Raw genomic sequence first — 17,762 nt, 5'->3', positions numbered from 1 at the left:
GGTGTGGGGAATATGCAGGGAATGAGGAGTCGCTTAAGTATTTCGTTTGTAATTGTGATCTCATGTGTGTTGTCTTTGGGGACTGCTGCCGTGACTACGAAAATACCTGTCCACCACCAACGTCAGGCATGCATGCGATTCTACAACAACCTTCTGAAGTCTTGGGGCAAGTGATACCCGTAGAAAAGAGTGGTTTGGTGAACGAAATGATGATGAATACATCGTACACTAAATGTAGAACGTTTCATGAAGATCAACTTGGTGTGTGGATAACGTATGGTTGTCCAGCTACTTGGCCAAACGACAGCGTTAGAGAAAAATGCGAAAGCGATTCCAAAGACCCTTACCGAGGTAATTCGTTAAGGTTGTCGTTATTGTCAGTATACCATACGGTACATACTTATACTCGAGTTCTAATAGTGCTCATAAGTTATAGGGGCAAGCTGAGTTTATACATTTTGGGCATAATTTTGCAGCACTATTCTACTACACTGAAGTTTTAACCATCGCTTGCAATTTGACTGAACTTAAACCTGGTATTAAGATATAACTTGTAACTGATCCAATGACGTAAAATGTTGATGAAGTTCCTATGATTCAATAAATGTCCTACAATGCTAAAATTGAGACAATTGTCATAGAAGATTTGTCATGCATCTACGTATACGTGTTAATAGTATACTAGAACGTTTTATTAAAATTTTCAATTAAGTAAAAAGATTATAAACTCAGCTTGTGCCAATTTAAACATATGTTCTGTCTCATGAGCTCTACTTTTACTATCGTGAACGTAGAAGAACATCTTTATCTCGAATGTTATGTTGCAAGAGGTGCTACATAAGTGGAGGAATAAATCTTCCTATTGAACCTGAGTTTGATTTTATTTTAACAATGAAGCCCTGGAAAATTAGAGTTCGCATGATGAAATTTTCTTTGTTTAATAGAAGAACTATTAATTTGGTTTGTTCATCTGTAAGCTTATAGTATTTCAAATGGCATTCCCTCTTTAGAATGTAGGGAAGCTACTTGTTCACGGCTGACTAAAACAACCTCTCTAATCCGGGTAAGATATAGACTGTGTGGACAAAATCTCAAGAGTTCACCCATTGTCTGTACTTGAAATTGGAAGTGTTTTGAAGCATGAAGGAATGAAGATAGTGTAATCTGCTGTCCAAATCTAAAAATCACATCCCAGTTACAGCTAGTGCATGTTTAAGGACATATACCATAAAGTCAACAATATGTTCTTCGATGAAATTCTATAAGATATGTCATCATGATAGTATTCCAAAAGATTAGATGTCCCTAATAAGCAAATATAACTAATTATGCAAATTAGGCCAATATAGGAACATCCAGCACATTGATTTATGAATTATGAGGTATGGTGTCACTACTATTGCCTAAGTGCAATAACATGTTAAGCTACTAAACCCAATATGCTTATCATCAATTATGCAAGTGATTGACGAAAGCTACATTGATAGATGTTTAGAAGTATGTTTTGTAATATCAGTGTATCTACCTAAGTATATGAAGTTTGAAGCTTGCACTCGTAATATTTCCTAATTCCTGAAAATCATCATTTATGCAAATGACTCATTAATAGTGAAATTTATGCTCACACACTTACCTAAATTTGAATTATTCTGGATGGGATAATCTTTTCTATCCCACCGGGATGCATTTGAATGCTTGGTGCACTGAACTACTATATGGTGCATATAGTAACAGGTACGAATACGTTCAACTCTGTCTGCGCAGTCTTGCTTTCCTTCACAATTCAGTGCAATTTCATGTACATGGGAATAACGATCAAAAGTGTTTTTTTTGTCCTTACATGGGATAATTAGTTTATCTGTATTTTATGGCTTCCTTTGCAGTTGAGTTCACTCCCGCATCCTCTTCTGATGCTGTAGTATACAAAAACATTTACTGTGGTGTGTGTCATGGAGCCAATATAGCGGAACTTGAAATATGGCGGTCAAAATATTCATGCTTACGGAATGATCGGTTTCTTGAAATTTTCGACAACGACAACATCACACAAGACGGCGTTTTAAGTATATTGGAATATTATAATGTTGTGAGAGAGGAGTGCGAAAGCGACGTCGTCCTTCCTTTCGAACCTAAATATGAAGTTAGATATTGCGTAGATAGTATCTTAACCTGTCCGCTTAATTATATGGATACCCACATAATTGACCAATGTTTCAATGCAAGTATGGGTATCGTGCATACATCATCTAGAAGAGGTTCAACAAATTTCAAAAATGTATACTGTGCGCATTGTAATCTAGATCACATGGCATTGTGTGGATATAAAATAAAGACTAGGTCGCGATATAACTTGAGGAGTTTAAATGTACTATTTGACTATAACCCCTCTGGGAACGGTAGAATGACAGTGGAGGATACTTTCTTGAAGTTCAACCGTGTTTTCAAAGATAATGTAACTTGTCTCACAGATGAATACTTTCTTGAATTCACAAACCCTGTTTGTGTGAGTATTGACGCTTATCAGAATCCAAAATTGCAAAATGTGACTGACAAATCGATATCATCTTACAACCTAAATATGTCTATGCTGGTATCTACTAATCAGACCCAACAAACTAACCACTCTACAAATACTATTGATCGAACTGAAGACATGGCAATGATTAGACATGTTGTGAAAGTTGCAGTATATCTATCCGAAAATATAACTCTGGGTAGTATCATCAATTCATCTGGTACATTCGATGACGGTTGTCACTCAGCATGTAGTCTAGTCGACGAAATACTTTTTTGTTTTGTTAACATTCATGTGAATTTCACGGATTTGAATTCTGATGGTATTTCCGATCTCAATAAGGACCGCATCATTGAGTCAAGAAACCTGATGGTTCATTTGCTGTCATTTTCACTAGGTGTCCCTGAGGATCATGATGAATGTAATACTGAAGGCGTAGAGGGCCAAATATTATCATCTCCGGAATTGCTGTTTAAATCTGGAAATCTTGATATTTATGGGAATATTTCAGAATCTAAGGACAGTCATGGTGTGTTATGGAAGTTACACACGTGTCAAATACAGGATGCTAAGAAAATAATACAACACAATTCTGGGAGTTACATTAAAGAAAGTGTTAGTTCCAAAAATCCAACCTGTGTATCACAATATTGTGGTAATGAACGGTCTGCGTTAGGAAATATCCTGTCTTGTGATGGTGACGACATTCTTGAAATACGCCACCATTCAGGCTTACCTTTGGTCGGTGAGTCAGTGCGATTTCACCATGAAGGGCTCTTATTAGAGACTTACAAAGTTGTATCATCTCGTGTAGATAGTGTGTGGATATGTCTGTCGCAGGCAATTCGTGTCAAATCATTGCTTACAAATAGACAAGGTGATATTTTCACATGGATTACTTTGACATGTTTGTGTGTTTTGATACTTGCACTGGTGGTAATCCTCATCAGGTATTGTAGAGGAAATAACCTTAAAGGTTTGCCAGGAAAACTGATATTCAATCTGTATTGTGCTATTTTTTTATCCCAGATCCTTACATTGACATCATTATGGGTTACAGACTATACTCTGCTATGCAAAATAGCAGCTGCATGCTTGCATTATTATTGGCTGGTAGCATTCTTCTGGATGGGCATCGTCTGTGTTGATATACTATTGACCTTTGTAAAAAGAGAGGCAATGAAAGCTGCGTCATCGGTAACTACGAGAAAACATTTAATTGTTTATTGCAGTATAGGGTGGTTAGCTCCAGCTGTAATCGTGGCTATTGCTGCTTTTATTGACAATTGGCGTTTCACAAGTGTAACCATTGGTTACGGAGTCGGTGAGTCTTGTTGGATTGGCAACCAGGTGGCTCTGTTGGTTCTTTTTGTGGGACCAGTGAGTTTGATCATGATCTTTAGTGTCACGTTTCTTATTGTGTCAATCTACATGATGGAAAAACACGAAAAAGGACGTACTACCCGACAAACGCCTAGTGATTTACCATGGACACGGCATGAGATCCGTACAGTTGTTGGAACGTCCATTTTCATGGGATTGATTTGGATTATCGGTTTGGCTGAAATATTTGTGGAAGATGACACAATCATTTCTTATTTTTTCATAATTCTGTGTTCTTTGCATGGATTGTGTGTATTGGTATTTACAACAAATAAGTGAGCCTGTTACCATACTCCATGTATACTTGTCAAGACAATATATCCTATATCGATCATTTCATTCCTAATGAAGTTGTCGTCATATTGTACAATGTTATATAAAAGTAATTATTACCCACTCTTTATACATGTTTGAGTTGTGGTTATTTAGTATGCAGACATATACTTTCCAGTGTACCACTGTTAACTGGTAAATACTTGGACTGTGTGAGTTGAGCATAGCTGTTTTCTTATTCTTGTAAATATACAGTATATTATGGTTACTCAGCTACCTGAGGGTTAATGTGGCTACTCGGCGGACCTTACAGGTTTGCCAACTGGTTTTCATGGTTGATGGTATATGTGGCCAGTAAACGGTCACCAATATAATTCATTAATTGTTATTCATTTGTCTCATTGAGTGGTTATTACAAGGATTTAGTGTGTACCTTGACCTGCAGTTAGAAAATGGCCATGCATGTTGTTCAGTGAGTGGCAGTAACATTTAGATGAGTGTTTTCGGAGAATAACGTTCATATTGTTATAGATAATATATACATACTTATTATTATATCATTATTATGATTATGTCATTCATATGTGTTAAGATAACACAATTTTAAGAATTCTTTTAATCAACTAATTAATTACATCAAGTGATATTTCGTATTTAACGAACACTTGGATATTAAACAAGACAAAATGCGTTTCAGTCATATTTATGATATGCGCACTGAACATAGTGTTTATTACATTTAGATAAATAGCCATATGATCAGTGTTCATCTAATAAATATATGTATCTAGTGAGTCCAGTGATGTAACAGTAGCTAAGTGTTAGAATAATAGAGGTGATGAGTTTCAATTTGGTGTGCGGTGGCAATCGCGCATGCGCAAAACGTACGTACATGATGTAAAATCATGAAGCCAACAAATATGAACATAAATATATTTCTAACGAATGCATTTCTTTGAGAGCAGGCCCATTAAATGAAAACAAACTTACAAGTAAAAAAAATCGTTGCTAGATTTAATGTTACTGTCTTTCGTAATGACAAAAAGTAAGCCTTTTGAGCGATATTAGTTAATGACCGCAAATTATCAATAAATGAAAATTACTCATTAAGATACAACAAACAACATCAACACGCTATAATGAGCACGTATGCTTCATTGACGTCAGCAATGTATGAATCGAATTAGATGAAATCTTAAACATTCTTAACATATTCCCTAATTACCATAAACCATAAATTATGTAAATGAATCATTAAAATAAAATGTCTTATTATAATCCATTGACATACAAAATCGTGAATCTTAAGGATTTGCTTGGTTTAAAATACCCTCATTAATCAGGCAAATGACTTATTAGAATTAATATTAATAATAAACCACGCACACCAATTTCTATTTTGGACATGTGCATTTTGTTAACATCAATATATGTACTAAGTTTAAGATAGTTGAGGCTTATAATTACAATCTTAAGTTATTACGCAATAACCAAAAATCATTCATTATGCAAATGATTCATTAAAACTTGCAGTAACAAGATATATCGGGTACATGTGGTTTGTTATTGTGAATGACATGTACTAAATTATATGAAATTTTAAACTTGCAAGATTAAGCCTAATTACAAAATAAACATTAATTCAATATGTGCAAAGTTATATAAAATTTGAAAAACGAATTTTAAATTTCCTAAATTATTAATTATGCAAATAACTCATTAACATTCGTAGAATGTTTACCGAAAATCAAATTAGTACTTGCCATTTCCATAAGGAAGACGTATGGAGTTATCTTACATCTGATGAACAGTAGTTTTGAGATATCGGTGTCCACAGACATACATAAACACACACACACACACACACACACACACACACACACACACACACACACACACACACATAAACAGACAAACAGACAGACAGAGACAGACAATGCTATGCCATTATCCTTCGTTCGGGATGTAACAATGCCACCTACTGATATTGTGGATGAAATTCGTGCTGAAAATATTAATTGACGGAAGCAATCACACCTCTCCTGGAAAAAGAAAGGCACTGTCACTGAGAAGATGCTCAAGAAGAAGTATTTGATGAAATAAAGAAGAACCAGTATTGAGGTATTAAGATTAAGATATAACAAAACCATTACTTCTTAGCGATGATGCATCAAGATAAAGTTTAGGAGTTGTGCTACCACGTACCATAGCAAGACATTTTAAAACTAGTGCCCGGCTTATCTTCACGTAGTATAAAATGGGATCCCTCATAAATCATGATTTTTTTTAACAGCCCCAATATGGTGTATTATTATGCTTATAAGGCTTGTGAAGATTAAGTATCAGTCTCAGATATTTGCATACCGAAATCCTGGTATCCTAACATATATTAATATACTATAGGTGATGGTATGTTCATATTTTCTATGTAATTTACCAAACATTTGGTTAATTAAAGTGGCACAAGCTGACTGTATAAGCATATTACACAAGTGAAAATACTTACAAACAATTCATTTAAATTATTCTAGTATCATATTAATGCCGATCGATGCATGTTTTCTATGACATTACAATTTGTGTTCTGGCATTGTTAGAATTGTTGATTGCATAGTAGAAAGTTCTTGTACATTTGTATAAAAAATTAGGTCATCGGGTCCTTTATATGTTATATCCTAATACCCGGTTTGAGTTCAGGAAGTTGCAAGAGATGGTTAAGTATACAGTAAGTAAAATATTGAGTACTTTAATATGCAGAAAGATATGTACACCCCCAAAACACAAGTCAGTTTGTGCCCCTTTGAAAGACTCATAAAACCGTTAAACGTACAGTTAAAGTGGCCATATGGATGAGAATTTGGTATTTATTTTGGATTTTTATTTGATAAAACAGCTTCACCATGTTTTTCTACTTGAAAAAATAATGCAAAATAACATATGCCAAGTCCATGTTCATAACTCAATACATTGCAAAAAGATGCACAAAGTGTAAAAAGTTTGTTATTGTACGTACAATAACAAACATTTTATACATTAAATTGTTTAATGTTTTGCCGTTTATTGAGATGTGAACAAGGACTTGGTATATGTCATTTTGCATTATTTTTTCAAGTAGAAAAACATGGTGGAGCTGTTTTATCAAATAAAAATCCAAAATAAATACCAAATTCTCATCCATATGGCCACTTTAGGTTATATGAGACAGTAAATATACTGACGTAGACAGAGGACACCAGTCTGAGATATTTGCATATCCATACAGTTGCTGGTATGTTCAGATTATTACTGTTTAATTTACAAATTATCTAGTTTGATTAAAACACCTAAAATACAGACTGATATATAAAAGGCAGGTAATATACTCATGCAGATAAATTGAATCAGTCTCATATTATATTACATTATATTATATTATATTATATAATTTTTGTATATCGAAATGCAGGTATCTGATCGTATATCACTGTTGGTGATGGTATGTAATTTAGAATACATCTGGCGGTACCTAAAAATACAGAACTACTGTTTTATAAGAAGAAGGTAATAATTGCCCAGTTATTCGACGATAGTAGTTGTTCACCACACTCTACAACTTAGACAGAAAAGAACTTAGATGCCATGTCTCCACTTGGCTTGTTCGTCTTCGCAGTTGTCTGTGCCACTTCTGCGCAATCGGTAAGTTTTATCAAAATAACAAATAACCAACTTATGATATTATTTGTTTCATTTTGCGTTCTCTGGCACTGTTTGATACAACCACGGAGGAACCAATAAGAACCTGCAATGCTTCACTTTAAGATAGCAGATTGAATGAATATAGTTTCTTGCTACATTTTGTATAAATAATTTACCACCATGCAGACATCAAATGCAGACATCAAAACATTGGCGTCCCCGTGTCTGTGTCTACTTGCAGTGCGTCTTAAATGATTCATATCATTTAGACAAAATGTAACAAGATTTGTTGACAAATGATATTAACAGAAAAGTATAAACTGAAAAATTTACGTTTGAAATCCTCAGATTAACCACTTATGTGCTCAAAAATGTGCTAATATACAAATTTGTGCATGTTATATTTATAGGCAAAAGTCAAGCAACGCTATAGAGCTGGTATGTATTATAAATTACACTACATTATATACTCTCTCTGTCTCTGTCTCCTGTGTGTGTCTGTCTGTCTGTCTCTGTCTGTCTGTCTGTCCGTCTGTATGTTTCTCTCTCTCTCTCTCTCTCTCTCTCTCTCTCTCTCTCTCTCTCTCTCTCTCTCTCTCTCTCTCTCTCTCTCTCTCTCTCTCTCTCTCTCTCTCTCTCTCTCTCTCTCTCTCTCTCTCTCTCTCTCTCTCTCTCTCTCTCTCTCTCTCTGGCATCCGCACTCCCATCCATCCCTACCCGACCACAAGCAAAACAATAATTTACTCCTTTCATATGCTCGCTACAATTTGATGACAATTTTATCAACAACAAGACATCGTCGTAAACCACAGGCCTCTTTACGGCACCGTCAAAATGTGCTTGCCAGAGTCTGCAGAAATATGTGCTCTGGCTTTCGAGGATGCAACAAGACGACCTTGTAGATCTCCCTTTGATTGATTGGTTGGTTGATTGATTGATTGATGAATTGATTGATTGATTGATTGATTATTTACTTATTTATTTATTTATTACATTGGTCCACTCAATTCCAGATAACAATTCTTCAACTCTGTTTATGTTTTTTTACTTCTATTGTATTTTGTAGTGAGCACGTTGGAAGTGACTATCCTTCACAACAACGACATTCATGCACGATTCGACGAAAACGACAAATATGGCGGCCTATGCAGTGAACAAGAGAAGCTGGATGAGAAATGCTATGGTGGGTTTCCCCGACTTGTGAGCAAAGTCAACGAACTGAGAGGTTTACATGACAATGTACTGGTGTTAAACGGAGGGGATATTTTCCAAGGTACCCTGTGGTTTCAGCTATATGGCGGGATGGCATCGTCTCATTTCATGAATATGGTTGGATATGATGCAATGGTTAGTCTAAATGTACTGCACTGCACTGCACTGCACTGCACTGAACTGAACTGAACTACACTGCACAACACTGAACTGCACTGCAATGAACTGAATGCCACACTATAAAACACCACACAGCACTGTGCCTCACTACGCTATACCACACCACACCGCACCACACTACACTACACTACACTACACTACACTACACTACCACCACATTTTACAACACAGTATGGCCTTAAGCTATGTATTTAATGTTGTTGTCTTTTTCAAGTAAACACAATCCTGACTAATTAGCCATACTAGCAATATCTCATCCATGTGTTCGCTTCAAAAATAACTGGAGCTTTTGATGCGCCTGCATGATATGACAAATTTGAGCACTCATCTAAATGGCTGGTATAAAAGGATCTTTATGATGGACAACATTTGTTGCCGAAAAGCACGCATTTCTGGCCATGATGGGGACGGGGGGGGGGGGGCTATATGCACGTGGAAGCCTCAAATTTAAAATGGTTACCAGGAAGTCATTGAACCGAAGAATGTCTGATCACCTTTTTTTGCACCACGTTTTACATCCATTTTATCATAACACGACTTTAGGCGTTTGGAAACCACGAATTTGACAATGGCATCACAGCTGTCACTGACTACCTAAAAAACATTACCTTCCCGATGGTAGCTAGTAATATCGATGCCTCTGGTGAACCGGACATGCAGGATTTATTTACGAAATCCGTCATTGCAACACTGCCAACTGGTGACATCATAGGCATTGTAGGATACACCACTTCGGACAGTCCAGAATTATCAAATCCAGGTATGACATGTATACAGCATCCTGATAATGCTTGAACTCACGAAAGCGTCTTTGCTCTAGTGGGTTATCTTAATTTCTGTTAAAATATACACTGTTATATAAATACTAATACGAGAGTATGTTATCTTACGTACTGATTAATTATGAACGAGGAAATGTCAGTCAGTTGACTGATCAAATAGCGAATTACCAGACAGACATATACCATCAAACCAACGGTGAATACTTTGCTGACAACCCGCGAAAAAAACACCAATGAAGTGAGCAACGGAAAGACCACGAAAAGACAAAATTACGCGAAAACAACAATGCAACTGATTCTTAAACAACAGCGGATGCCTCCGATGTATGTTCATACGATGCTCTTTTATCAGTTGGAAATCTCTGGAAGTTATAATGTACCAATAGCAGTCGGATTCATCGTTATAATTTATAGTATTCTATCAGTAAATATAGTTATGAGGTCTGGGGCTCGTGTGGTGTTTATACTCTGATAAGTTTAGGCACTAATTACATCGTATGTCTTGGCATGAAACATCTCCTATTATCAACCTCACTCGATGAAGAAAATTAGACAATATATACATATTTACAGCAAGAAAAACAACTCAACTCAACAGTGGTACAGAGCTTTCAATGTGTGATGAAAAATATCACGTATATTAATATAAAGATGGCATCTGTTTATGGCTTAGGAGGTAGTTCTTGAAGTCTGTTTTAAATATACTCCAACATATTGTTTTCTAATTTCTAATTTAAGGCAATTTGGTGTTTCATGATGAAGTCATCTCAGTTCGTCAAGAAGTGGCCCGTTTAACCGCACTGGGCATCAATAAAATCATTGCCCTTGGGCATGCCGGGATAGTTATGGACATACGAATTGCTGAAGAAGTGGATGGGGTGGACGTCGTTGTAGGTGGACATAGTAATACATTCCTCTATAATGGTGAGTCTTCCACCTTCTTCGTTATATATATATATATATATATATATATATATATATATATATATATATATATATATATATGTGTGTGTGTGTGTGTGTGTGTGTGTGTGTGTGTATGTATGTATGTATGTATATATGTATATGTGTATATATATATATATATATATATATATATATATATATATATATATATATATATATATATATATATATATATATATATATATATATATATAACTCGGTGAGTATCAATCTGCTAAGACAGTGCTCTATACCGCAGTGGCAGAGCGTAATAGTCTGTGTGTGTGTGTGTGTGTATATATATATATATATATATATATATACACACACACACACACAGAAAAGGGAACATACTTTTATTAGCCTCTGATGAGATGCTTATATTCTGGCTGTCTGTCTGTCAGTGTGTGTGTCTGTCTGTCTGTCTGTGTCTGTCGGTTGGTCTGTCGGTATTTAGCTTGGTCTACCTGACAAGGCCTGTCTGTCTATCTATCTGTCTCTCTGTTAATCCGTTGGTCTGTCTACTCGCTTGCTTGCCTGCTTGTCTGTCTGTCTGTCTGTCTGTCTGTCTGTCTGTCTGTCTGTCTGTCTGTCTGTGTTTGTTTGCTATTTCACGATGTAAATGAAACACCCCTTGATTTTTCCTTTTAGGGGAACCTCCATCAAATGAGAATCCATATGGCAAGTACCCATTGGTTCGACACCCTGGTGGAGACAGCACCAGCGGTAAAAATGTACTGGTCGTACAAGACTATGCATTTGGTAAATATCTTGGTGTTCTGAATGTCAACTTTGATGATGCTGGAAATGTTGTATCCTGGAATGGAAATCCTATCTTATTGGATAAAACAGTTTCAAAAGGTAGGTGCTGTACAGAGGGCTATGCATAACATAAACAATTCGCTTTGAACGTTGCCACATGGATGATAATTAGGTATATATTTTATAATTTTTTTATTAACAAAGCGACTGTACTATAATTGTCTTCTTGAGAAACGTGAAACACATTGACTATATTTAGTCCGTTTTTTATAATTCAATAAACTACATAATGAGAATAAACGTTTTGAAAAGGTTTAAAATATTGTTACATTACAGACAGAAAATACCACTTGTTATCAACTATGCACTTTGACGTTTAAATTCTACGGTTACCAGTATAATAAAGTCTAGAGGTCAAAATAACTGTAATATCATAGTGATTTACCACAGTTAGCATGCATCCATACTACTAGTCTAGTATAATATGATAGTAATAAAATACTCGTGGGGTTGAGAGAACCCTTGGTTTCGACCAGTATACTCCACACAAAGCACTCGCTCACATTCTTGTGTATATGTCGTCAACTTGTTAAAATGACCTCGTATACGTCACCATCTCCAGAGCGTGGTTCATTACTTAATCTATATGACAAAGTGACATGCGTGCGCAGACTGGTCGACATGACAAAGAGATTACTTAATATATTTACCCAGTTTGTTTACGAATCACTTTTGTAGTACAATAACAGACTATTTACACATTTTTTAATTCTTCTTTTTTTGCAATTAATGAGTTACTAAACATGGACTTGATGCTGTTTCAAATTGCAAATTGAAAAAAAAAGTTGTTTCATCATTTTAAAAGCCTTTCTCATCCATCCATCCATTCATTCATTCACTTTTAAAAGGGCTCACGGTTGATACAACCATCAAAGTAACCATGACTACCATTGCCACTCCAGACGATGGTGACGAAATGTATTTGACTCTGCTCTGTGAGAAGGGGTTTTCATTTCAAACAATTAGTATCGCTTCAACACCGCCATATTTTATCAGCTTCAAGCGCAATTACTTCATAACTTTTATACATAATTTTACTACAGATCCAGAGGTCTTGGCCGAAATTGAGAAATGGGCCGAAAAGGTCAACGACCTTAACGAAGCGGCTATCGGCAAAACACATGTTCGATTGGAAGGGCTACGTGAATTCTGTCGTCTGTACGAATGTAACCTTGGTAACGTCATTACTGATGCAATGGTACATAAGAACATCAAAGAACCAACTTCAAACGGATGGAATCATGTCAGTATGGCAATTATGAATGGTGGAGGAATAAGAAGTTCGGTCGATGTGTCAGCCGCTGGTGGCGCAAGTAAGTACTGTGGCGCGTTCGATTTGCACAATCACGATTGTGATTAATCTGACGTCCTTTCTGGACACGAGGTTGCAAACAAAACGCGCCGATCACAGTCATAATTTCGCGTTTGATAAATACCAATCATAATCATGATTGGTACTCACAGTAAATCATGCCTCGAACTATGATTTACATGATTACAAGATGGCAGACGACGTAATTTATCACTGATGATATGAGGGGATTGTGCGCACATGTCTCTGATGGCAAGTTAGACATGGCGGAAAGCATGACGTAAATAAATTAGGTTCGGTCAGATTGGTTATTTGTTATCATTGTAATCATTTTGACGATGTAAAATAATCTAATTTATAAGAAATGTTCGACTTAAATATTTACATCTAAGTAATCATAATCATGATTGAACGTTTTGTTTTCAACCTGGTTGTCAGAAATGACGTCAGATTAATCACAGTTATGATTTTGCAAATCGAACACACCTCAGGATTCTTCCCTCCTGTTAAAGTAAACGTAGGATGACTGCTAAAGTTATACGAGTCGAATCACTGTAGCCACAAGGCACGATTTCTGATCTCAATTATAATAATATATTTACATTTTGAAGAACAGGGACCATTATTGATATACTTATTTCGATATTTCTCTATGAAACGATGCTGCATTATTGATTAACTAATTTGCATATTTATGCTTAAAATGGCGATGTTCCATAATGAATAAATTAATTTGCAAATTTCCCTTCAAAATGAGAACGTTCCCATATGGATATCTAATTAGCATATTTCTCTTTAAATTGAGTAAACCAATTTACATAATTGAAAATTATGTTCCCTATTGGAGAAACTAATTTGCATATTATATATATAATTTGCATATATAATGCCAATTTCCCTCTTATCATTACAGCTGATATCACTATTGGTGATGCTCTGCTCATTAATCCTTTCCGAAATACAGTGGACTTGATTGAAATAACGGGTGCCACACTTGTGAAGGTATTCGAGCATGCTGTATCTGAAATCGTGTATGAGGACCCGAGTGGCCGATTTCTGCAAGTGTCAGGTACTCGGATGCACTAAACTACATGTCTCCCCTTCTCTCTCTCTGTCTCTGTCTGTCTGTCTGTCTGTCTGTCTGTCTGTCTCTCTCTCTCTCTCTCTCTCTCTCGGACTGTGTCCGTTTGACTACTCTAAGTGCCAGGTACACAAATATAATACGTCTGTGTCATTCTACTTGTGTGTGGATATGTCAGTCTGTCTGTGTGTCCGTTTGACTACCAGTACTGTGTCAAGTATACTCAAATTTGTGTGTGTGTGTGTGTGTGTGTGATGTCTGTTTGATGGAATGTGTGTCCATTTGACTATTGCGATAGGTACTCTCAATTATGTATATGTGTCGTTTGTTATGCAGGATGTTCCTATCTAGAACTGTGGCGAAATTACATGTAATCATGACAATGGGAGTCCAGCTTTTATGACATGATTTCACTTCAACTTGGACTTCAAATTCTAATGCCTATTTGATAGCTTCGAACCATCAATAAGAATGTAAAAAAATGAAGAAAAAATATAAAACTCTCACAAAATCGTGGAAGGGATTTTGATCCTGTAGATTTTAGTAGTGAACTTTCCTTCTTGCTTTATCTTCTTCATGTAAATTTTCTATATGTCTATTTCAGGGATACGAGTGACCTATGATTATGACAAGCCGTCTGGACAGCGTGTTGTCAAACTGGAAACAAAGTGTATCGAGTGTCGTATTCCTGAGTTTCTTCCTGTCGATCCTGTGCAAGTGTACAAATTGGTCCTGCCAACATATCTTGCCAATGGTGGTGCCGGATACACCATGTTTGTAGATGAGCGAGTCTCCTATGAAATTCCCGGTATGTCGTCATTTACGACAGCGGAAGACGAGCTTTCAGCTAAACACAAACTAAAACTATTTGATATGGACATTGGTTTGATTGTACTTACAGTATATTGTTTGGCGGTTCAGATGACTTCCATAACCTTACATGGTGGATTTTACGACCTTCCACATAACAGTGTTCGAACTCTCTTGACAGCAGGGTGATTATAGCCCCACCCGCACCACTATCACCAACTTTTACATTGAACAGCAATAGTTTTAGTTTGTGTAAGTTGCAAGTTCGGTTTCCGCAGTCGTATGATTTTGCACTAGTCTCATTTGCACTACTTCTGAATGTGTCAATACCATAATTCGATTTGTTGGCGTAGTGTCTACGACCATTACTTTTGACATCATAAATTGGCGGTCCGGAAAGAAATTCACACAATACTTGTATGTTTACAATATATGTATTTATCTATGTATGAATGAACGTTATTCTCCATTAGCCATTAGTACGTGTTGAATATATATATCGCCAGTATTTTCATGTTTGAAGGAAGAAATATATGGGGCGAATATGATATTTATACAAGCTTAACTTTAGTAAACACGGCAGGCAATGTAGTTTTTTACTGATGAGGTAGTACACAAAATTACACATCTCACTTTTTGTTCGAACGTATACAACTTGTCTTGTCTGTGGAAGAAATCCCTATATATATTCTCTACAAAGTCCGACAATATCAACGATTGTTTTATAACACCATAAAGAGTTCATTTGATTTTACTGATAATAACCATTCAGCGCGACTAAGCACAACATTGCTGTGGAGATTGATGATATATTAAACTTGATTGACAGGTTGTTTGACAGGTTGTTAGATTGATTGATTGATTGATTGATTGGTTGATTGATTGATCGATCGATCGATCGATTGATTGATTGATCGAGATAGATCGATAGATTGATTGATTTTTCAATATGTCTGCTTACTCCACAGGTGACTTAGATTCTGATGTCCTGATAGAGTATATTGAGGATACATCTCCTATGACAACTGGTTTAGAAGATCGTATCTTGGTCATTTAACAGAATGTTCATGATATAAGCAATGTCGTTTATCAAATAGTTACTTCTAAAGAGAAAGTCTCAAGTTCTAAAGTTACTGTTATAGTTACTGGGTATTGATTAATCTAATAGGCTGATTTCAAGACCGTGCTTTATATAAGGTCTTCGGTGGCTGAGTGTGTAAACCACTTGCCTCTTACCACTGCCGTCGTGGTTCGTACCCTAGTCTGGGTTTGATAGACCGTGCTTTATAATGTGGGTCTTCGGTGGCTGAGTGTGTAAACCACTTGCCTCTTACCACTGCCGTCGTGGTTCGTACCCTAGTCTGGGTTTGATCCAATTTATTTTAACTGAAGAAAAAAGAGTCATTCAGTTAACTCTACCAACCAACACAGGTTTTCTCCTGGCAATCCGTTTTTCTAACACTGAACCCATCAGGGACTGGCCTCACTGGACTCCTTGGGAGATAAGGTTTAATATATTATAGAACTATCCAGTATAGATATAGTTATGAATAAAGAGTTATTGCTCAAGACAAAGTCTTAAGTGCCTCATTTATTGCTAAATGGAAAGTCTCAAGTGACTCAGTAACTGCTAAACATCACATAGACACAAACCAGTCCTCTCATGGTTTTATAATATTAATGTTAATGACTTGCACAGTTCCAGCTACCCTTTTAGTGGATTGGATAATAGTGGATTTTGGCCAGAACCGTTCACTTTATTTTGATACAAGCGTGAAATTTGGCTGAGGGTCAGAGTCAAAAAATAACGCTAGCCATTCTACAATCCAATATGGCGGTCGTTTTTCAAGATGGCCACCGACTTAAATTGTTAAGATCTGCCTTTCAGCTTTAAAATGGTCTGCTTTATCATAAATACGTCATCAAAGTGTCTATGCATGTGTTTTTGATGATTTTAAATCGTATTTCACAACTTATGAACTGCAAAACCCTTCTTTTAATTCAATTTCACCATAAATGTAAGTTGCTCTCCAAAAATATATAAGGAAATAAAACTGGTCCAACATATGAGGAAATCGAATACACACACAAACCAGCCATTCTTTGGTTTCATAACGGTAATGACATGTCTAGTTTCAGATTTCCCCTCTCAATTTGCTCCGAGCGCGCTTAAACATATATAAAGCTAAACTCTGATCTAACAAAATCGATTTAGTAGAAGTAAGACATACGATATGATCTCACTAATAGTATTTTATTTCGCAGTAATCTTCAAGACACTTTAACTTTACAGGAAATCTATTCAGACACAGTAAATACATACACCCCAGGATAAAATATATAAGGTATATTATGTATTTAAGTCTTTAAAGAAAATTTTCTACTTTCTGAGGATGGGCATACGTAGATACAGTAGAAGATAAACAGCATAAGAGACTATGTTTGACCACAGGGGCCAGAAGAAATGAATACTTTTTCCATGATTTTCCGGATTTCTAATATTATGTATTGTATTGGATGACTTTTAATTTATTAAGTAAAGGGAAAGTTTTAGGAGAAAAACATTTTTTATAGCAATTTCGACTTAAATGTTGGAATAACTTAATGAGGGTGTATTCACCACGTAATCGATCTACTTTGGCGAACACTGAGCGATCAGCTTGCTAAGGTAAAACACAAACCCAAACTATTGTTGTTGTTGTTGTTGTTGTTGTTGTTGTTGTTGCCTGTGATATATTACACAAGTTGATGACAGCCAATGCCTCTACTGTG

The 17,762-nt window shown here is 36.0% G+C and overlaps 1 protein-coding gene across 1 annotated transcript; it reads left to right on the top strand.

Moving 5' to 3' along the window:
• The first annotated feature begins 7,739 nt into the window (after positions 1-7,739).
• LOC144451563 (snake venom 5'-nucleotidase-like) lies at positions 7,740-16,470 on the top strand. Its single transcript, XM_078142441.1, has 10 exons — positions 7,740-7,846; positions 8,257-8,284; positions 8,913-9,193; positions 9,782-9,998; positions 10,759-10,944; positions 11,617-11,826; positions 12,831-13,100; positions 14,013-14,168; positions 14,785-14,988; positions 15,959-16,470. The coding sequence occupies exons 1-10, from the start codon at positions 7,790-7,792 to the stop codon at positions 16,045-16,047; spliced, it is 1,698 nt and encodes a 565-aa protein (XP_077998567.1). The 5' UTR covers positions 7,740-7,789; the 3' UTR covers positions 16,048-16,470.
• Positions 16,471-17,762: the final 1,292 nt, after the last annotated feature.

This window comes from Glandiceps talaboti, chromosome 21, assembly GCF_964340395.1.
Source record: "Glandiceps talaboti chromosome 21, keGlaTala1.1, whole genome shotgun sequence".
Taxonomy (NCBI): domain Eukaryota; kingdom Metazoa; phylum Hemichordata; class Enteropneusta; family Spengelidae; genus Glandiceps; species Glandiceps talaboti.
Note: the sequence above shows the minus strand (reverse complement) of the source record. Positions and strands in the feature narration are given on the sequence as shown.

Coding starts and splice junctions, on each gene's coding strand:
- LOC144451563 (XM_078142441.1), top strand. CDS start 7,790: ATGTCTCCACTTGGCTTGTTCGTCTTCGCAGTTGTCTGTGCCACTTCT. Junction 9,999..10,758: donor TCCAGAATTATCAAATCCAG/GTATGACATGTA, acceptor TTCTAATTTAAG/GCAATTTGGTGTTTCATGAT. Junction 13,101..14,012: donor GTCAGCCGCTGGTGGCGCAA/GTAAGTACTGTG, acceptor TTATCATTACAG/CTGATATCACTATTGGTGAT.